General features: G+C 41.7%; 1 protein-coding gene across 2 annotated transcripts in view; it reads right to left on the reverse strand.

Annotated features, from left to right (window-relative positions):
- The window catches only part of MMP28 (matrix metallopeptidase 28), a 27,129-nt gene extending 14,750 nt beyond the window's left edge, over positions 1–12,379 (reverse strand). For both annotated transcript variants that reach the window (XM_051992443.1, XM_051992442.1), the window contains exon 1: positions 11,539–12,379. In XM_051992443.1, the coding sequence (XP_051848403.1) occupies positions 11,539–11,640 (102 nt within the window). In that variant the 5' untranslated portion in view covers positions 11,641–12,379. The remainder of the gene's footprint in view (positions 1–11,538) is intronic.
- Between the last annotated feature and the right edge of the window lie 10,682 nt (positions 12,380–23,061).

Raw genomic sequence — 23,061 nt, forward strand, 5'->3', positions numbered from 1 at the left:
CAGGAAGGCTTTTCCCCTCTCCTTCCAATAACTCCTTCTCTCAATTACTGTCTGATCTACTGATCTACTAAATAGGAACCCCTAAATGGAAATCACTGCCTCTGAAACTTTCCCAATCTGCTCACTCCTCCCACCACTGCTGGGGACGGTTTCATCCAGACCACTAATTTAGGAAAGCCCCAGCCACCATGTTTGATTAAACTCCCTTTTCTCCAGCCATCTCTCCCAGTCTCCCCACTTGACTAGCTGCCACACATATCAGTCAGTCAAACCCAGAACACATTAATGCTTACTAAAGTGCACTGGGAATACAAATAAAGGCAAAAACATGGTGGCTCTTGCCATTCAATGAGTTCTCATTCTAATGAAGGCAAGAACTTGTAAATAATTATAGTGTTTTCATTTTATTCAATTCAGTAAACATTTTTTAAGGGTCTACTATATGCTAAATGTTAAGATTACAAAAAAGAGGCAAAAAGTTCCTTCCCTCAAGAAGCTTTCAATCTAATGAGGGAGATAAACATGCAAACAATGATATACAAAGCCAACTATATACAGAATAAATAGGGAATAATTAACAGAGGGAAGGCACTGGAATGAAGAGGGCTTGGGGAAGGTTTACTGTAGTATGTAGAATTTTAGTTGGTCTTAATATATATAGAATTGGTGCAGTGGAAGGCAGCCAAGAGGCACAGTGGAAAGAGTAAAGGGCCTGGAGTCAGGAAGACTCCTTTTTATGAGTTAAAATGTGGTCTCAGATACTTCCTAGCTGTGTGACCCTGGGCAAATCACTTAATGCTATTTGCCTCAGTTTCCTCAACTGTCAAATGAGTTGGAGAAGGAAATGGCAAACTGCTCCAGTGTCTTTGCCAAGAAAACTCCAAATAGGATCAGAAAGAATCGGATCCAACTGAAAATGTCATGGGTAGATGGAAATCTCAGAGGGAAAGTAAGAGGTAGAAGGAGACTGGAAAAGGCCTGTTGAGACAAGTGGGATTTAAATTAAGTTTTGAAGGAGTCCAGAGAAGCCAGGAGATGGAGGTGAGGAGGGAGAGCATTGCAGATATGAGAGGCATGAGTTTGAAGAAGAATATGTTTGAAGAACAGCAAGGAGCCTGTATCACTGAACCATAAAATATATGGAGGGAAGTAAAGTGTAAAAGGTGAGACGGGGCCCGCTTATTAAGGGGCTTTAAATGTCCTACTGACATGGAATTATCTTTTCTCCATTCTATTTTTTTCAGAGAGTTCACTACTTGATAAGGTTTTCTACCTTCCCTTTTGAGGTATTTGAGTTTTCCTTTGGGTTTTTTCCCTTCTGAACTCTAGTTTTATCTAGAATTTTTATCTTTTTCTTCATTTCTTCCTGGTAGTAATGGTTGACAGTTCTCTGTGACTGGCTTAACCATTCATCCCTGCCGGTTATCTTTCTTCATACTTCTAGCCTCCATAGAGGAACTTACTTCTGAGCCTTTTGATTCTGACTTTTTTTTCCCTCTTCCTCCCTACTTCTGGATACTGTGGCAGGGTGTGGGTTATTCTCCTTCATCTGGGTCTATCTCTTGGGCTTCTCTTAATCCATAAATTTTTTGAACACAGTTTTTTGGTATTTTTCTCTGTTTACTAATATTTGCAGTCTAAGTTGTCTGGGATGTGGATCTGGGGCTTGGGCCAATTCCCTCAGGCACTCTTGGATGGGTGGGGTTGGGCTTGTTCCATCCTGTCCCCTCAGTTAGTCTGGATGACTCTTGTCATTGCTGATACCCATGGGGTATCTGATTAGTTAGACTCCCACTCTCTTAATCCTGGCTTCAGCCTCAGTCTCCCTGTGGTCTACCACATGTTCTGGAGTCTGGCAGCCTCTTTCTTCTCCTTGTACAATCCCTAGCCGGAAAGTGGAGCTTACTTTGTTGTGGTCCTGGCCGACCCACGTAGAAGATGAGAAATAAAGCTGGTTTTAGGTCTCCAGCCCGTAACCCTGAGATCTAGTGGAGCTTGGAGTCAGGAAAACTTTTCCTGAGTTCAAATCTGATCTCAGACACTTACCAGCTATTTAACCTTGGGCAAGTCACTTAATCCTATCTGCCTCAGTTTCCTCATCTAGAAAATGAGGTAATGGCAAACCACTCTAGTATTTTTGCCAAGAAAATCCCAAAAGGGGTCACAAAGCCTCTTTCTTCCTGTATAGCCACATACAAGCGCTAGTTTTATCCCAGCTTCTGTTCTGACAAATCACAGTCAAAATCTGGTTTTAAGTCATAATTGCTCAAGATTTAGATCTTTTGGGGATTCCTGACTTCCAGGCCTCCTGGGTTCAGAATTGCTGGCTGGCATTGGTCCTTGGATCTTCTGGCTGGCTTCCCTTGAGGTCCCCTTGCAGCCCTCTAAGTTTCCAGCTGGCTTACTGGAGCTTGGCCCGATAGTACTTCACAGCATTCACTTACCTTCCCTAGTGGGGACCTTTCCTGCTTCCGTAACTGGCTTACCTATACTCATGCTGGTTTACGCAAGTGACATCTCTTCACTCCCTCCTGCTGGTTTCTGGCCATTGAACTCCCAAGAAACTCGCTTTAATAGAGTCTGATTTTCTGCACCAATGACCCTTCTGATCACTTTTGCTGGGGGTTAAGTGGGATACCTGGATTTCTCTATGACTTCTCAGGCCACCATCTTTAGTGAAATTCTCCATTTCTTGCTAATCAATTTTTGTTATTTTGCTCTTTCAGTCATGTCTTACTCTTTATGATCTCATTTGGAGTTTTCTTGGCAAAGACACCGGAGTGGGTACCATTACCTTCTCCAGCTCATTTGACACATGGGGAAACTGAGGCAAACAGAATGAAGTGACTTGCCCAAAATCATATAGCTAGTGTCAGACCAGATCTGAATGCAGGAAAAGGAGTCTAGCCAAGCTCTCTTATCATCTGAGTCACCTGGCTTCCTGCTAATCAGTTACTCCCAAACAATCTCTCTCCCTCTCTCTCTTTGTTTCAGTTTGAGCCAAAAAGTGACCCTTAATCACTGCTGAGAACACATTATTGATTGTAATTATAATGATGATAACGATAGCATTCATATAGGGCCTTAAGATTTACAAAGCACTTTACAATTATTACTTCATTTTATTCTCAAAACTTGTACTAGATGAAAACCCCTTTCTGAAGCCCTTGAAAGTACCCTGCCTTAAAATAAACCAAATTTTTCTCAAACAACAGCATCCAAGGTAAATAAAATATTATTATTGTGTCTTGTATTCATGGGAGACCTGGATTTGAACCCCATCTGTGACACTTATTAGTTGTGCGATCACAGGCAAATCACTGTTTCATCATCTGTAAAGTTGATAGCTCATTTCAAAAAGTTCTGAGGAAGAAATGAACTAATAAATATAGATCACTTTGCAACTCTTTAGGCACTATGCAGTTATCTGCTCTTAAGATTATAGCTTCTTTCTGTTTTTATTGCAAATACTCAATATTATAGATATATTATGAGCTGAATAATTTGTAGATTAGATAGTTTGTCAATGATCAGTTGTAATATTATTTGTAACTCTACTTCCTACATTCAGATCTCATCTGATACATTTACTAACTGTATGATTCTTCATTCTGTTTGCCTCAGTTTCCCCATGTGTCATATGAGCTGGAGAAGGCAATGGCAAATTACAAATTATTTGTAATATTTTCGTGGGAGAGCCCCTTGAGGGCTCTGTCTTTTTCACATATGTAATCCTAGTAGGTCCTGGCAGAAGATAGGTGCTTAGTAAATGTTTAGGGCAGCTAGGTGGCTCAGTGGATAGTTTGAATTCAAATCTGGCTTCAGATACTTACTACCTGTGTAACTGTCTCAGTTTCCTCATCTATCAAATCAACTCAAGAAAGAAATGGCAAACTGCTCCAATACCTTTGCCAAAGAAAACTCCAAATGAGGTCACAAAGAATAAGAAAAACAACAATGGATAAAAGTTTGTTGACTGACTTACAGTTTTACTATAGGAACACAACCAGTTGCATATTTGGAACTACATGGTTATATAAAAGACACGTTTTATTTCTCTGTCCCTCTGTCTGACTAAACCAAAATCTCTGGCCTCTCTCCATAGGTGTCTGATCCTCTTCCTGGCTATCTCTCCAGGACGCACCCAGACCCACAGCCACACACCCTGGGTGTGTATGGAACTAGTTTGTTTTCTGAAGGAAACAGTCTCTCCTCTTAGGTTAAGAAGCTTACAATCTGTGTTTGCCTGAGTAAGTAGGGAGTGATTGGGCCAAGAATTTGTTGCTCCTCATCCCCCTGCCTCTCCTTTTCCTACCCTTCCTCATCTACACACTTGCTCCAGTTCCTGGGATTCATTAATTAAGTCCAATTAGAGAAGAAAAGCAAAGGGATGCTCACTAGCTGCTGCTTCTTCATTTCCCTAGGCATCCCTTGTACCAATGCTTGGGACATGGAAGAGGCTTTTATGGAACATTGAAGATATATAGGTGGGTGAAAATGGGGGTAGAAGGTTTGTAGTTTCTAATTTCAACTTGACCCACAGTGCAGTCAATTCTTCTCCATAACAGGTGTTCAAACTTTGTCTCCTGTTAAGTATTCCATATTATCCCTCCCTCATCCTGTAGCTGAGGATCGTGCCTCCTACTTTTACAGCCATTCCTTGAGAGATCCCTCTTCCCATCTCGTATCACTCTGATATCATCACCAATAATCTCATCCTTTACTCTTGACTCTAATGAAGAGATAATTCTTCTCCTCATGAAGGGAACCCCTCTGTATAACCTGTGATCTCATCCCCTCCTGTCTTTTCTGCAACTTACCCCACTTCCACTTTCTTTCCAGGTTTTTTCTTTTCTGTTTTCCCTCTCCTGTTTTCTTCCCTGCTGCCTACCCACATATTCATGTTTCCCACATCCTTAAAAAGTCCTCACTAGCCCCTAGTGCTACCAATTTATCTTGTTATCTCCCTTCATCTTTCCTTTTTGAATTTCTTGAGAAAGCCACGTCCACTCAATTTCCTTCCCGCTCACTCTTCTAAACAAACCCTGTGTTATTTGGCTTCCAATCTCATCTGAAGCAGCCCCTTCCAAAATGACCAGTGGTGTTTATTGCCTAATCAAGCCACATCCTTCCTGACCTCTCTACTACCTTTCAGTGTGTACAACTTTTTGTGATCCCATTTGGGGGTTTCTTGGCAGAAGTACCCGAGTGGTTTTCCATTTCCTCCTCCAGCTCATTCTACAGATAAGAAAACTGAGGCAAACAAGTTAAGTGACTTGTCCAGTGTCACACAGTTTGATTTGCACTCATGAAGAGGTTTTCTTGGCAAAGACACGGGAGGAGTTTGCTATTTCTTTCTCCAGCTCTTTTTACAGATGAGGCAATTGAGGCAAATAGGCTTAAATGATTTGCCCAGAGTCACAGAGATAATAAGGGTCTAAAATCAGATTTGAATTTAGAAAGATGAGTCTCTCTGACTCTAGAACTCTATCTAAGATGCCATTTAGCTGCCCCTAAAGTGCTATATAAATATTAGCTATTATTATTGGTTTTATTATTATAATATTAATATATTATTATATTATATTTTTGCTGAGGCAATTAGGGTTAAGTGACTTGCCCAGGGTCACACAGCTAGGAAGTGTTAAATGTCTGAGTCACCTATTATTAGTATCATTACAGAAAATTCAAGTATCTTTTGTTTACTGGACACAGTAGAACCGTTGACTTCAGACATTGCTTATTCTTCCACCCTTTGCCCTGGAGCCTTCCTCCAAAGCCTCTCGATGAATATAGAGGAAGCTGCAGGCTTATGCCCCTAAAATGACTCAACCAGGTCTGGCCTGGGCATGTACCGACCATGCTTTATTCATTTAGGTAAAGGCTGGGCAGTCAGGGATGGAGGTGGGCAGGCACCTTCCCTGTGACAGCAGCTCTGAGTGACTCTTTGTGACCATGGTGTCTGGGGCAGGGGGGGGATGAAAATCCTTCCCTTCCTGAGCCCAGAGGGAACTGGAGTCAAGATTCCCGAGTTCCATTTCTACTTTGTGTTAACTGGCTACAGGAAGTTTCATAAACTCTTCCTATTTTCTCTCTTAGAAAAGAAGAAATTTTGTTCTTCAACAGATGGAGCAAAAGCAGGGTATGGTGAGAAATTAGTTCTGGGCTAGAGAGTCAAGAGACAATAGGATCATAGGTTCCTAAGTGAGAGACTTCAGAGACCATTTAATACAACTGTCTTGTTTTATAGATGAGAAAAATGAGATAGGCAAGTAAGTCTGTTGCCCCTCTGTCTTCTGGGGAATTAGTCCTGACATTAGAGCCAGGGAGAGGAAGGTGTCAGAGTCAGAATAAATTAGAGTTGGAATCGATCAATCTATAAATACTAGAAGGACCAGATGTCTCAGTAGAGGTAAAGAGATATAATATGTTATGCTACAATTCTCTTTTATTGTCCTAACTCAGTTTCCCTAATTATCCCGACCCAGTCCTGCCTCAGTTTCTCTAAATGTTCTGCCTCAGTTTATAATTGTCCTGCAAAACCTCCCCTCCCTCTTTATCAGAATATTTGAGAAGGATAAAAGATCTTATGTTTTAGAATATCAGAATGTCTCTCCCCATTCCAACCTAACAGAATGACAGATACCATCTCATCAAGATGTCTCTCCCCATGTCTGGTGTGCCTCCCCCGGACTATGTCATCCCATCTCTGGTGGCTCACCCCACCCTATCAGCATTCTGTTCCTGCTCTCAGCTCTCTGACTCTGTCCCTGCCTCAGTCTACCCCCTGAGTCTGAGCCATGGGTATATAGATCATTGAGAACTTACATTGTTTGCTGGATTCTTGGAGACGATAGTCTCATTCAGCCCTGGGACCAAACCATGGATTCATTTGGTCCCAGTAAATCTCTCCCTTTTAAATAAATTATTAAATACTCTCTAATCTCTTTCTTGCCTCAGTTTCACCGGCATTAGAAATATATGATAATATTTTCCTTCTTTCTCTGCAAATGAATTTTAAACACAAGCAATTATAAGCAAATATTATAATTTTGATTTGAATTAAAATCTTTACCCTCTAATCAGTTCTTAAATCCCTGTGCCTATTAACTTCTAGGCACCATGTTGGGCCCTGAAGATACTAAGTAAAAAACATGAAACAATCCCTGCCCTCAAGGAGCTTATGGTCTCTAGGGAGAAACAATATTCTCTCTCTCTCTCTGTTTCTGTCTCTCTGTCTGTCTATCGCTGTTTCTATCTTACTGACTCTTTGTCTCTGTCTCCCTCTTTCCTTTTCTCTTTGTCTCTCTCTCCCTTCTCTCTGTCTTTGTCTCTCTGTGTCTGTCTGTCTGTTTTGGTCTGTCTCTATCTGTCCATGTTTATTCATCCATACATTTATATCTATCTATTATCTATCAGTCATATCTAAGTATCATATATCTATCATTTTATATCTATCTTTCCATTTATCATCTAACATCTATATCTATCACCTGACAGTATATGTATCTATTATCTATTTACTTCTGTACCTTTTAAATCTTTAGCCAATATTATTGTTTTTCTTTTCTCGTTTTTTTTTTATCTCTGTTCCTACTTCATTTCTTCCCCCAAATTATTCCTCCCCCATAAAAGTTTTTCCTAGTCGCCTGTAAGTATAATTAAACAAAACTAATTTTACCATTGGACATATTTAGATATATCTGCCTCATTCTGAATCTGTAGTCCATCACATATACACCCTCTCCTTCCCTTTTCCTCTTCTTTTCTTTCTCCCTCTTCCTCTCTCTCTGTCTCTACTTCTTTTCTCTCTTCCTTCCTTCCCCTCTATTCCTTTTTCTTTCTCTCATTCTCTCTTTTTCTCTCCTCCTTGTCTTCCTTCTTCTCTTCTTCTTGTTCTCCTCCTCTTCTCTTCTCTCTCCTTTTTCCTTCCCCTTCCTCTCTCCCTTTTTGTTTCTCTCTCATCCTTTCCCCCCTCTCCCCTTTTCTCTCTCTTGAGAAATGGGAGTCTTGCTGAATTTTCTTTTTTTTTTTCTTTTAATATTCTGTCTTCAGGGGAAATGGAGAGAAGCTGGTCAATCTCCACTGCATGTGTTTCACATACTTCCTTCTGTGGGCTAAAGCTCAATCAGAATGTACTAGAGTCGGCCATAATTCTTTTTATTTCATTCCTAAATCTGGGGGCTCATAACTGGACACTGCTCTAAGATCTCCCCCAAAGCTAGTCGCAGAGAGAAAAGGAGCCACTTCCTGATTTCAATTATCTTTCTTGGCTTTCTCTAATCTCTTTTCACCAATTCATGTCCTGTTTAGGGTCCCATAGGGTCCCTAGATCATCTTCTACTTATGGCAGTGATTCACTATGCATCCATGAGTCACTGATGCTCAAACAATGGGAATAACTTCTACTGCCTTATTTCTGACTCACAGTAAGCAAAATGAGGAGCTTCAGGCTATGAGAAGCAGACACAGTGACTGCGGTGGCAAAAACTCCAAAGCTCAAAGTCTCCTTGGGGAAATGGTTTCATGTCTTCCAGCTTCCCATCAATAATACATTTAGTGTTAACTTGCCAATTCAGTCAGGCCATCAGTAAGCAGAAGCCCAGTCAATATTTTTAGGATCTTATGACAAACACCAGTGCAAATGAAATCAGACAAGTCCCCCAGAGACAGTCCTTTCCATGGCACCGGGGGAGAAAGGGGTCAGGGGTGAGGAGAGAAATCTGAGAGACTTCATCCATATATGTAAGTCCTTCCACTCAACAGCAGGCTGCATTTCCCACTCAGTGCTGTTCCAAAGAGTCTGAACCTTTCCAAGTGGACAACAAAGAACAGTTCATCATAAAGTAGATTTATAAGCAATAAACCTTCAGAACTCCAGAAAACCCTGTACTTTATTATCCTGTGAGAATGAGCTCAGTAACTCAGAGACACATACCCAGGCAACCTAATCCACACATTAATCAAGAAGCATTTCTAAGTGTTTCACATATGCCAGGCACTATACCCTGCACTGGGGAGAGTAAGACAAAAAGTTCATGCCCTGAAGGAGGGTCAGAAATGGGCACATATACACATTCCCCTCACCCCAAACAGTGCTCATACTCAGACTTCTTAAGCTTTTAAAACATTTCTTTGTACTTCAAACATCCCCCTTCCACGTCTCCTCCACTTTCAAGAACAATGTTCAATAAACTGAAAGATGGTAAATCTGTCAGCTATTAATTTCTTGTTTTCCTCTCTCTCTCTGTCGCTCTCTCTGTCTCTGTCTCTCTCTCTCTCTCTCTCTCTCTCTCTCTCTCTCTCTCTCTCTCTCTCTGTCTCTCTCTCTTCTTCTTCTTCTCTCTCTTTCTCTCTCTCTTTCTCCTTTTTGTTGAGGCAATTGGGATTAAGTAACTTGCCCAGGGTCACACAGCTAGGAAGTATTAAGTGTCTGAGGTCAGATTTGAACTCAAGTCCTCCTAACTTCAGGACTGGTTCTCTAATCACTGCACCATCTAACTGTCCCTGTCAGCTGTTAATTTCCAAAGCTCCCTCTTGTTTGAGACAGAGCAGCAGAACTATTGTCTGACCAGCATTGGCTTGGGAGGGGGAGTAGTACACAGGCAATGAGATGAGAAGGTTGAAAGATGTCTCCGGAATTCTTAGCTGGTTATTCAGAGGCCCAAAAGCAGGGGGCATAAGAGAATGAGCAGGAGAGAAATACTGGGTGTGAGATGCAGCTCTGATATTTATTATTTATATGATATTGGGCAATTCCCTGAGCCTCTATTTTCTCATACATAAATGGACTTAACATCTCTGAATCTCAGATTCTTCATTTATAAGATGTTCCCGATAGCAAGAAACAGCAGGTACTTTCCATTGTCCACTTATGGATTGTTTAAGGATCATATGTATGAAACAACATATTAACATTTTAGTAAATTATTATTTTTAGAAGGAAATTATCAGTAGTAATCCTGGAGACCATGAGAACACTTAGCGTGGGGGTTACAGGACTCCAATTCAAGGAAATATAATAAACTAGAATGTCTAAAAGCAAATTTCAAGATCAAGAGACTCATTTTTGGAAGTGGTTTGGAGTGGGGAATCCTTTATTTAATTCAATCACACACAAACACTATAAACCAAAAAGGGAGAGGGATGGGGCCACCAGAATGATCTAGAAAAGTTTTTCCTTAAACTTTCCACTGTTCCTTCCAACTCTTAGACATCACAGAAGGGAGATAGTTAAGTGGATCTTTTTAGGGTAGTAAGGAACCCCTATAGGCAATTAAGAATTTTGTGTCCATAACTCTATATAGGGCTCTATAACTTAGCGCTGGTCATTTTTTTCCCCTCAGCCTCACTTTCCAGCTTCCTCTGCTTTTAAAACGGGCCCCACTTTTGAATTATTGTACCAAAAGTTAAGATATCTAGAGATGTCTTTTAAAAGAAAAAAAAGACTTGGAACAGGATCAAGAATTCCAGGTGAGGGAATTCTCTTCACTAAAGCTGATATTAAACCATCTATGACATCTAAGACATCCTAGAAAGTGAGCTAAATGCTAAGTGCCTTGGATCGCTCAGCTAGGGTATGAGAATCAATCTTTGAAAGCCAGTTTTGCTGACTTTAAGTCCAGCACTCTATTGCTATTTGTCCAATATGAGTAAGGTGTTTCTAGCAAATGTACAATAAAAATTCAATTGTTTTTCCAGCACAACATAGGAGAAAGTCTTTATAGACTCCCTTTGCTTTCCTTCCCTATCCCCAGCTCCACTGCCTTATAAAATATCTTTGACATAACTAGATTGTAAATTCTTTAAGGAAAATAATAAAGGCCTGGGAGGCAGTATTGGGTGTGAGCTCTGAACTTGACGCTGACAAATTAGTGATAATTTACTGCTGCAAAGCGCTGAGTCTTAACACTAAGCATGTGCTCCCAGCAAACCCTCTGAGGTAGGCAAGACAGCTGTTATTCATAGTTCCTATTTTACAATTGAGAGAATTGAGTCACAGAGAGTTGGAGTGGTGAGCCAAATGGGAAAGCTGGAATTTGAAGGTCTAATGCCTCTTCCAAGAGCTAGGAAAGTGTCTGGCACGTGGTGGTGGGCGGAAAGTCTCTCCCCATTCTCCCTCTTGTTTGGAGGACTTACTTGAGGTAAGTTGGGGTAGGGGAGGATCCATGTTTCCCAAGATTGGTTCAGTCTCTCCTTCACACACACACACACACACACACGCCAGCGCAGGCACGCGTGTGGTCCTGTACTTGGGTCAGATGAGGGTATTGGAAGCAGATCGCTTATCAGATTATGAAATAGATTTTGGGAAACCTGCAAAAATCCTGGGCTTGGGCTTTTTGTCTTCCTGTACGGGGAGGTAGGAGGTAGGGTGGGGCAGGGGTGAACTTTGCAGCTCCTCTTGGTGGCTCTGGGGATCGCCTCTGTGCAAATCCCCCCCCCCCCCCCTGGGCCGGGCCTCAGGGGCTAGCCCAGTCCCAAGGCTCACTCGGCCCTGGGCACCGGCGCGAGACGGACACAGAGGATGCTGCTTACCTCCGCTTCTCGCCTTCGGCCCCCTGCCTCGGGCGGGGCTCCCGATCCCGGGCCGGCCAGAAGCAACAGGACCTGCAGTTGGAGTCGGAAACCGAGAGCCATCACGCCCGCCGAGCCTTCCTTCTCTTGTCCTTTTTTGGGGGGACCCGGCGGTGATGGAGGAGGCGGAGGCGGGGAGCGGCTGAGCCGGACCAGTCCCCAGGGCTGTGGGAACTGCCCGGAGCCTGGGCTGCTTTCGTGTAGAAGCAGTCGAGCGCCAGGGCTCAAGACCTCCCTCGGAACGTTCCCGGGAGCCTCTGGGCAACTCCGGTTGTCCGGGGGCCGCTCCAGTTGTCCGGGGACAGCTGGACCGTCCCGGTTGTCCGGAGACTGCTCCGGTTATCTGGGGGTTGTTCCGGCTGTCGGGAGCCGCTGAGCTGCTCCGGTTGTTCGGGGGCTGCTCTGGTTGTCCTAGGGCGGTTGGGCTGCTCTGATTGTTCGGCTCTGCTGGGGTCGTCTTGGGGCCACCGGGCTGCTCCGGTTGTCCTGGGGCCGCTCCGGCTGTCCGGGGGTCGCTCCGGCCGTCGGAGAGCCACCGGACTGCTCCGGGTGTTCGGAGGCTGCTCTTGTCCTGGGGCTGTTGAGCTGCTGCTCCGGTTGTCCGGGGGCCGCTGGGCTGCTCCGACTGTCCGGAGGCCGCTCAGGCTGTCCCGGGACCACTTCGGCTATCCGGGGGCCGCTAGGCTCCTCTGGCTCTATCGCCCAAGAGTGGGCTCCTGCTGCTTTAGAGTTAGCTAACTGGGCTGGGACTCCGTGGGGCGGGATTGGGAGCCCAGCCCCAACCCCACCCACCCCCTTTGCTCCAGTCAGAATTGCTGGGGAGGGAGGGTAAGGGGGGGACCCTTGGGAGCTTTCCCCAGCGCAGCAGCGCCCCGCTCCGCGCCGCCCACTGTGTATGTGGGGTCAAGTCCCGGTCTCCCTCCTCCCGCCTCTGCCCGACACCTCTCTCCTATCGGGAGTTCCCTAGCACTAGCAGGAGCCGGGGGAGGAAGCCTTGAGAGGATGGGAGACTCCAAATCCCAGCTACCGCTCAACCTCTGCCCTGCTGAGGCTGGGGCTGCATTGGAGCAACCCATGCCAGATGTCCTTTCCACGTCTGGCAGTTAGTGGTGGAGAGAAAGCACTTCTGAAAAAGGGAGGCCGAAAGTGGAGGGAGCCCCCAAAGCCTGACTCCTAGCTCTCCCTGCAACTAGCTTTCTGCCTGACTTCCCTCCACCCCACCTCTAAATCTAAAGGATCTTTTTTTTTTGGGGGGGGGGACAGACGAAAGGAAAAGAGGAACCAAGGAAGATCCACCACCCTGGTGCAATTGTGTAACCACCCTGGGAAGTGGGTGCCATTACAATCTCCATTTTACATATGAGGAAACTGAGGCAGATAACGGCAGTCGGAGCTTTGCACAGGCTCAGAAAAGGAAAGCAAGCTTTTTTTCTACTATTTTCTTCTGCTTCTTTCTGCCGGTGCTGGTTTGAAATTGCTCTTACTGCTTCCATTTACTTCATTTACTTGACCATTTTTGGTCCTTATCTAAAAATAGTAATGACTAACACTTGCATAGTGCTTTTACAAATATTATCTTATTTTATCCTTTGGTTAAATGTACTATTATTAGTCCCATTTTACAAACAGGAGAGATAGAGGTTAAATGACTTACTGGGATCATATAGCTAATATGTATCTTAGGCAGGATTTGAGTCAAGTCTTCCTGACTCTATGTAATACCCTTCCTCTGCTACTGTCTAATTTATGCTCAGACTAGGTGTTCTACTTGACCTTAAGAATATGGCATCATGGGCTATTAGGGAATGGAAATGCCCCAAAGCAAATCAGACAGTTTTGCTTCTCTTCCTCCACAGCAGGTTTTTGTAGGATTCTTTACCCAGAGGGATTTCTCTGAAAATGGATTTTTTATGATGTTTGTTCCCTCTTAGTGAATTAGAATTCACAAATTCCTATAATCTCTAAACTAGAGGGAATCTTATAGATCATCTTACCAGTGAAGAAACTGTGGTCAGGAAAGGGAAATGACGACTAAAATCATACCACCAGTTTGTGGCAAAGCCAGGACTGAACCACATCTACCGATTCTCAGTTCAGGGCTCTTTCCATAATCACTTCTCAGTCTGATAGCAGCTATAAATGCCATAAATGCTCATAGTGTTGGGCAGTTGAGTAGTCTAAATGATGAACACTGAGTTCTGTGGCTAATGGTTTCCATAATTCATTGTCCTCCCTCCACTCCTATCTCAATCTGAGGAGTCCTTTTTTTGAAGGGGAGGACACAGAAGGAAGGGGAAGGACCAAAGAGGAGCCACCATCCTTGTGTGATTGTGCAACCACCCTTGGAAGTTGGTGCCATTAGTATCTCCATTTTACATTTGAGGAAACCGTGGCAGATAATGGCAAACAGACCTTTGTTATGGAATCCCTGAACCTACAGACAGATAGACATAAACAGCAGAGATCACTCATACCTGCAAACCTTTGGATTCAACTATCATGTCTGTGCAGTCAACTCCCAAATCTACATATGCTATTCTCAGCTCTTTCTTGAGCTTCAGTCCCTCATTTTTGCTGTTCCTCTCTGCCTGGATGTTCCACATGCATCTCAAAACTATCTTATCTGAAACAACTCTTATCATTTTCCCTAAACTTGATAATTTTTTAGGGGACACATCTTTTTAGTTGCCCAATTGAACAAATGTCTTCTTTCCATCCATGCCATAACTACCCTAATTAAGTGCCTCTTTACTACCTAGATTATTGCTCTTGCTTATGAATTGCTCTCTTTTTAGCCTTTCTCTTTTCACTCCAACTTCCATACAACTGCCAAAAGAACAAGTTTAAATACATGACTTCCTTGCTCAAGAGACATCATGGCTCCCTATTGCTTTTACAATCTAGACAATGTTTTGTTTGTTTTGTATTTAGTGTCCTTTTTGTCTCGTATTTTGAATCCTTTACGGTCTGGCTCCAGCCTCTCTTCCTAGCTTCTGGTCATTGAGGATTATACCTGAGTATAATGGCACAATTCCTGACTGAGGGAAAGGCTGACACCTGCTCAAAAATTTCTAAAAGCCAACAAACCTGATAGAAATATGAATGGGGATGGGGATGAAATTGGGTTTGTGTGAATTTTTCCTTGCAGTACTCCCATATGAGAGCATATAGAAAATGGGGGGAAAAACCAACCCATTTCTGGAACTCAATTTCTCCCTACCTAAAATAATAAAAATGAATTCTGTTCCTCCTTTCCCTTTCCCCTCCCCTCAGAGTATGAGAAAAGCATTGCTGGAACGACTAATAATTCAGTCATCGTAATAAAATGCAGAGAAATGATAAGTCCATTTCCCTCTAAGCAATGTGTAATTTGCTTCTTCACACCTGCAGGATTCCAAAATGTTTACGCATACCATAACATGAAGAGCAAACTGATATTTGAAAGATGGGTGTTACTTTCACAGAGAAGCTCAGGGACACCGAAAGTACCATGTTTACCAAATGGCCCGCACCTGTTTTTGCCTTTGTGTTAAATTCTGAACCCAGTTTGTTAGCATCATGAGTTTCTGTCCAAGATAGAGGGACTGATGGATCAACTCATCCATACATGGTGAACATGGGGAGGTGGTGACATACTATTAGTGAAGAACCATGATGGAGAAGCTTTCAGGAATGTTACCTGGGAAACATGACACTGGAAAAGAAGGTGGGCACCTCATTTATTGAAAGATAATCAGTGGGGGCAGCTAGATGGAGCAGTGGATAGAGCACCAGCTCTCAAGTCAGGAGGATGTGAGTTCAAATCTGGTCTCAGACACTTAACACTTCCTAGCTATGGGATCCTGGCCAAGTCACTTAACCCCAATTGTCTCAGAAAAAAAAGAGATAATCAATGGACAGTCCATGTATTCCCTTGGTCCCGGCACCAGCTCAAACTAGAGAAAGTCCTCTGCACTTTGGGTGGAAGCTCCATAAAGGATTTCCATGATCAATAGTAGGAAGGATAAGAAAGTATAGAATGGTTGGTATCATTGACCCTGATCTACTTGCCATTCTTCATATGGGACATTCTCTCCCCCATGTCTGTGTCTTTTCACAGGCTGTATCCCATGCATGAAATGCTTTTATTTTTCTTTAAAGCCCAGTCCAAATGATTATTCTTATACAAGGTAGAGGTGTGAGGGAAGAGGAAGAGAGTAATGGAGGAGACAACATGAAATAAGCTATACAGAGGATAAAGAGGAAATAATGAAAAGAGGGAAGGCACTAGAATGAAGAGGGGTGGGGGAAAGCTTGTTGTAAAAAGTGGGATTTTAGTTGGAACTCAAAGGAAGCCTGGAGATCAGTAGTCAGAACAGAGGAGGGAGAGCATTCCAGGGATGGGGGTTGGGGAGGGACCAGCCAGAGAGAATGACTGGAGCAGAGAGATGGAGTGTGTCATATTCATGGAACAGGCAGGAAGCCATTATCACTGGGCTGAAGAGTATCTGATAAAGAGTATGGTGTAAGAGAACTAGAAAGGTAGGAGAATAGGTTATGAAGGCCTTTGAATGTCATACAGAGCATTTTGTATTTGTTAGGGAAGATAATAGGGAGCCACAAGAGTTTATTGAGTAGGAAAGTGACATGATCAGCCTTGCATTTTAGGAAAAGCTCTTTCGTGCCTGAAAGCAGACTCCTCAGAAGGCTACTGCAATACTCCAGGCATGAGTAGTGTGGTGGCAGAATCACAATCAAGAAAGAGACATATTCAAGAGATGTTGCAAAGGTGAAATCGGTGGCCTTGGCAACAACTTGGATATGGGGGAAGAGCGGAGTTAAAAGATTGTGAAGAATCTAGGATGACTTCTAGGTTTCAGGTCTGAGAGGCTGAGGATGGTTTTATTCTCTATAGCAATAGGGAAGGTAGGAAGGGGAAGGTTTAGGGGGAAAGACACTGAATTTAGTTTTTAATTTGTCTATTGGACATCTAGGTTGAGTTATTGGAAAAACAGTTGTAGATGGGAAATTGGAGGTCAACGGAGAGACTGGGCCAGGAAAGAATAGAAATGATAATTAAATTCAGGGAAGCTGATGAGATCACTAAGTGATATAATATAGAAGGAGAAGAGGGCTCGGGACAGAACCTGGGGGACATCTATGGTGACAGAGTGTGATTTGGAATAGGATCTAGCAAAGGGGACAGAAGAAGTGGTCAAATAGGTAGGAGTAGAACCTGGAGAGAAAGGTATCTGGGAAATCTGGAGGTCAGAATCTCAAGGAGGAGCTGCAGAGAGGTCAGGGAGAAGGAGGACTGAGAAAAGGCCATTGGATTTGGCAACTAAGAACACTGGGAACTTTGGAGAGAGCAATTTTGGGTGAATGATAAGGTTGAAAGCCAGATTCTAAGGAGTTTAGAAGAGAGTGAGAGAAGGAACATATTATAGATAACCTTTTTGAGAAGTTTAGCTACAAAGAGATATGGGACTATAGTTAGCTGGGATAGAAGGATCAGGTGAGGGTTTTTTTCAGAGTAGGGGAGACATGGAAGTAGGCCGTAGGAGATGAGCCATAGAGAGGGAGAGACTGAAAATAACTGAAATATTAAGGATGACAGAGGGAACAATCAGTTGAAACAAATAGGATGGAATGGAATGGCTTGAAAAAGTATGGGGGTTGGCTTTGGTTAGGAATAACACCCCTGGGGCAGCTAGATGGTGCAGTGGATAGAGCACCAGCCCTGAAGTCCTGAGAACTTTAACACTTCCTAGCTATGTGACCCAGGGCAAGTCACTGGACCCCAATTGCCTCAGCGAAATAAACAACAAAAAAAGGAATTAAAACCACTTCATTATGGAAGATAAAGATGAAGGAGGAGAGCCTGATGTTGGATTTGAGGTTGGATTTGAACTCAGGTTTTCCAGGTACAATGTCTATCCACTGTGCCACCTAGCTGCCCTTATGAGGATTTTCCTGACTCAAGCTTGATCTTCCATTATTTATATCTAGTTTGTATCTACTTTTATATTTACTCTCTGTCTACATTTTGTAACCCCACTTGAGTACCTCCCTCCCACTCCCCTTCACAAGAACAAATGATCCACAGAGGCAAGTGTTTGTTTTTGCTTTGTAACCCTCAGGTCTCTAGCACAGTGCCAGGTATACAGTCACATATAAACGCTTTCTGAATGAATGGATGGAGTATTCACGTCCATCAATGTATCAGCCTCATAATCACATTAACTTTGCTGTGGGAGAGATACGGAAGGGAAATGCTCAACCCACAGAGGAGCTAAGAAATTTTCAGCTAATTTCTATTCATGAATAACTGTGTCTCTTGTGTATTTTTATTCATTAGCAGCATTAGCTTTGTCACTACTAAATTCCTCGAGTTCTGATTCCCACTTTGTTGCCCTTTTTCTGAGGACAAACTTTTGCTTACAGAAGAAACGTTGTATTGGCTTCCAGAATAGGAGAGCAAACCCCCCAAAGTCCCCCACACTTCCCCACACTCCCCTCCACACAGATATACTAAACATATTCACACCAAGTTAACATTCAAATATATCTATAAGTTACCAAATACACAGTGGATCAATAAATAAACATTTATGAAACGCTATGTACTAGATAATTGTACTAAACTCTGCGGATTCAGAAAGAAACAAATGACAGTCCCTATCCTTAAGGAGTTTACAATCTAATGGAAAAGCTAAATCAACAACTACGTACAAACAATTTAGAGGACCAAGAGGAAATCATTAACAGAAGGAAGAAGCTAGAATTAAGAGGGGTTGGGATCCAAGTTCAAGGGCAGCTAGATGTGCAGTGGATAGAGTATTCTGCCTGGAAACAGGAAGACTCATTTTCATAAGTTTTCATTCTGACCTCAGACACTAATTGTAGGACTTTGGACAAGTCATTTAACTCTTTTTGCCTCATTTTCCTCATCAATAGAATGGGATGGCGAAGGAAATGACAAACCTAACAAAGTATCTCTGCCACAAAGGCTCCAAATAGGTAACAGGGTTGGACATAATGACTGACCAACAATACCATATTATACATATATGTTATATTCTGATATAAAATATACAGATGTACCGTCTCACATATTAGGAACACATGTTATGCCTGAGTTGTGTGTACTATGTATAGTTCTAGAAGCTCACTTAAATACCACACACAGTAGTCTCTGTATACACACAAAGGGACACTCTCATACATTCAGGCAGCCATGTCTACAAACAGATGTATGCTCACAATGACACAAGCCTATACCCCTGTTTACAATCACAGGTATACGCACTTAGGTTGGAATGAAACACGTACCCTTTGGGTCCAGCGGACCGTTGCCTTTTCCCTCTTTTGTTTTGCAGGCAGTTTGCCTGACTGGGTTTGTTTTTGAAGCTTCCCAGGTCCTGGGGGAGTTGTACAAAGTACAATAAAGCCGCGACAACCCCAGCTGGCTCACGGCCCAACTTCCTTTCCACATAAAGACAGTCTGGTGTGGCCAGAACCTGGGGAGAATCTGTTTCTTTGCTTAAGAGGGTTCCTTAAGAGGTTTCCTGCTTACAGGAAAATGTCTGGTTCCTTTCCAGTCCAAACAGGAAGCTCCAACCACTATAGGGAGACTGGGGTATCCCAGCTATTTAGAAAGCATGTCATTTCTACAACCTAAAAATCTGGTTCAGTATAAGCAAAGTTTATGAGCTCTCTTAGAAAGCTCTGAGCAGCACAAATCATAGAAAGGCAGCAAAATAATATAAACTCTTTGAGGTTAGAGAAATTATTGACACAAAGACTTAATTTATAGGAAGAAGCTGAGATTTGAAGAAGACAACTGACTTGCCCAAGATCACACAGACTAATTTCCATCTCTAATATCACTTTTAACCCCCATACCCTTCCCCCCTGCCTTTCTTTTTCCTTTTATCTCTCCCTCCTTCTCGAGTCAATAATAATCAGATTACATGCTAATCCTGTCTGTGAGCCATATCCTTCTCCTCCTAATATTTTCTGGAAGGATGAGATGATGGGTGGAAACTGCTATTTCCCTTTCCCCCACTCACTTCCAGAGAGTGCCAGTTGTAGCTTTGGTCTCAGAACATATTCTCTAATTGCTTATGATTTCCATGTCTTACAAACTGGCATCCCCTCCTGGCCTTTTTTCCTGCTTTGATTCTAATCATTCCTATATTTGATCCACCACCTGTTTCCACTGCTGAGTGGACACAGGCATTTCCTTTACATGACAAGTTTGGTATCTCAAAGAGCCTTAATTGTGGAGTAGTTTAAGTTTTCCTTATTTAAACTGTAGGTTTCATGTAATACCTCAAATGCATTTGTATCTGTTTGCATTTAATAATAATAATAGATGAAATTTACATAGCATTTTAAGGTTTTCAAAATACTTTACATACCTTATCTCATTTGATTCTCAATTATCTTGTGAAGTAGGGATTGTTATAATAACCATTTTACAGATGAGAAAACTGAAGCTAAGAGAGATTGACTTGTACAAAGTCATATTATGTTTTGAAAATGAAATCATATAGCCATGATTAATTGTAGCCTTCTTTAGGGTAAGGGGAGGGAGGAGAAAAATAAAATAAAATGTGCACAGCAGAGAACAAAAGAAAATCATCAAGGAAGCAAAGAAAAGCTGGACAGCTTTGAAGACAATATGTAATATTTATTATAAAGATTTTTTAAAAATAGAAATGTATTGTTTTATATTGACTCTTCTCTTATGGTCCGTTGTGTACAGGAAAATTTTTTTCTTTTCTCATTTTGGGTTTAAGTTTAAAGTAAAAAAAAATTACAAAAAAGGAAAAATGAAAATTAAATCATAGATTCAAAGCTAGAAGGGGCTTTTGAAATCATTTAGCCTTTTATTATATGTATATGTATATCTTTTATTAGATGGATAGAATAAATTGGAGCCCAAATGGTGATTTGTCCAAGGTAGTTAGTGGCAGAATTAGGATTTTCAATCAACAACTAAGAATTTCTTAAGTACCTACTATGTGCCAGACATAGTGCTAGGCTTCATGGATACAAAGACACATCAATTAGTTAGTTTAATTAATGAAGTCTAGACCCTTTAAGCCTTACTGCAATGAATTCCAGCCTAGAATCATTGAACCACTGAATTTTCTCATAGAACAAAACTCCAGGGCATCTGAATGAAATCCAGGCAGATTGATGAAATTCTGTGTACCCTGAAAGCAATTTAACAATTTCTATTCTTTTAAGTGACTTTAGGAGTAGATCCTAGAGAAAGAATTCGTCAAATCACCAATGTTTAAAAAAATGTCGTGACACCTAAAGTTGTGCTTAAATTAAATTAAAAATGGTTACTTACTCTTTTGGTTATTACATCACATTCTTTTCTTGATTCTCCCTCCTCCTAAAAAGAAAAGTTATTAATCAGATCCATGTGCAAATACAAATTATATATTAAAAAAATGCAACCGAGAAATGTATGTTTAAAGGGTAGAGGTAAGGAAAAGAAAAAGTTGAGGAAAGAGCTAGACACTGACTGGAAGTTGCAAGTCCCCCATTCAGAAATGGGAGGAGGGGCAACAAAAAGTCCCCATTTAGTAAGTGCCCATTGTTTGGGGATAGAAAAGACAAAAACAGTTTGTCCTCAAGGACTGTTCCAATGCCTAGTTCAAAGACAATCCCAAAGAGAGTTATATAAGAAACAGCAAACACCTCAGTTTGGCTGGAATATAAGGGTGTGTTTAGGGCAATACTATGTGATTAGTTGTTCTTTGTTCTCAAAGAGGACCAAAATGACATCATTATGTTAGAATCAAGTTACAGTATGTCTAACTGTAGCTGATCAGACCAATATCAGCTTAGAATGCTTTGCCACAGATTGGACACAAATAATCCCTATGAACATTTGGGGTGGCTTCTTTAATTTTGTGCATCTCACATTTCTTTTGGGTTAATTCAATTCTGCTTTGCTCATAAAGCACAGCATTTTCTCTGATGGGGGCACGCCATGCTGGGCAGTCCTATGCCAGTGTCTCTCATGTCATACAATCAATTCTAAAATTCTTAAGAGAGACCCTAGGAATGTCTTTGTATCACTTTTTTTTTTTTCCTGACCTTGTGAGTGTCATCCTGTGTGAGTTCTCCAAAAAATAATCTTTTTGGCAAGTGTGCATTTGACATTTAAACAATGTGGCCAACTCAACTAGTGGGGAAAATCCTCCATCAATACAGTTCTGCACCTTAAAGAGTTATCTACAAGGCATGAACTGATACTGAGTGAAATGAGTAGAACCAAGAGAACATTGTACACAGCTACAAAAAGATTATGCGATGATCAACTCTGATGGATGTGGCTCTTTTCAAATCTTTTCAGTGATTCAAATCAGTTCCAATAGACTTGTGATGGGGAGAGCCATGTGCATCCAGAGAGAGTACTATGAGGACTGAGTGTGGATCACAACGTACTATTTTTACTCTTTTTGTTGTTGTTTGCTTGATTTTTTTTTCTTTCTCATTTTTTTTCTTTTTGGTTTGATTTTTCTTGTAAGCATAATAAATGTGGAAATATGTATAGGAGAATTTCACATTTAATATATATTGAATTATCTACTTTCTGGGGAGGGGGTTGGGGGAAAGGGAGGAAGAAAAATTTGGAGCACAAGATTTTGCAAGGGTGAATGTTGAAAACTATTTTTGCATATCTTTTGAAAATAAAAAAAAGCTATTATATAAAAAATGTAATCTACAGCATTAAGAGATCAAGTAATTTGGTTAGAGTCACACAGCCAGTGTCACAGATGAATCTTAAAGACAGGTCTTCAAGACTTTATGGCAGACTATCTACTATATACCACACTGACTCTTTGAATTGGTACAGTAAAGAACCTCACCATCTACTAGAAACTTTCTTCTGTCTGGACTCTGTTTGGGATATTCACCACAACACTAGCAAACTCCATATTCAACAATATAATAAGTGAAGGAAATGTTTTGCATGATTTCCAATGTAATGTATAAGAGGTATTATTATATTACTTTGATATGAGTAGGGGAAGAGTCAGGGAAAGGGAGATAATTTTGAATTTGATATAAAAAACAAATAACAATACGGCGAATGATACCAAAAAAGTAAACAAGTTTGATTGTGGTAGAAAAGAATAAGATAATTTGGAAATTTTTTTCCCTTGCCTTTAGAATAAAATACAAATTCCTCTTTTTGGTTCTTCAAACCCTTCACAATCTGGCTTCTTTAATGCCTGAACTTTTTATTCATATCTCCAACATTGAGGACCTAGCACCTACAGCTGGTGTAATGGAGAGTGGGCTGAGCCTGGAGTCAGGAAGACCTTCATGTACATCCAGCTTCAGACACTTTCTAAGACACTTCAGACACTTCAAACACTTTCTAGCTATGTGACCTTGGTCAACTAACTTGTGCTTGCCCCAGTTTTTTCATTTGTCAAATGGGGAGTGTAATAGGACTCATCTCAATGGGTT

The sequence above is a fragment of the Antechinus flavipes genome, chromosome 4, assembly GCF_016432865.1.
Source record: "Antechinus flavipes isolate AdamAnt ecotype Samford, QLD, Australia chromosome 4, AdamAnt_v2, whole genome shotgun sequence".
In the NCBI taxonomy this organism is placed as follows: domain Eukaryota; kingdom Metazoa; phylum Chordata; class Mammalia; order Dasyuromorphia; family Dasyuridae; genus Antechinus; species Antechinus flavipes.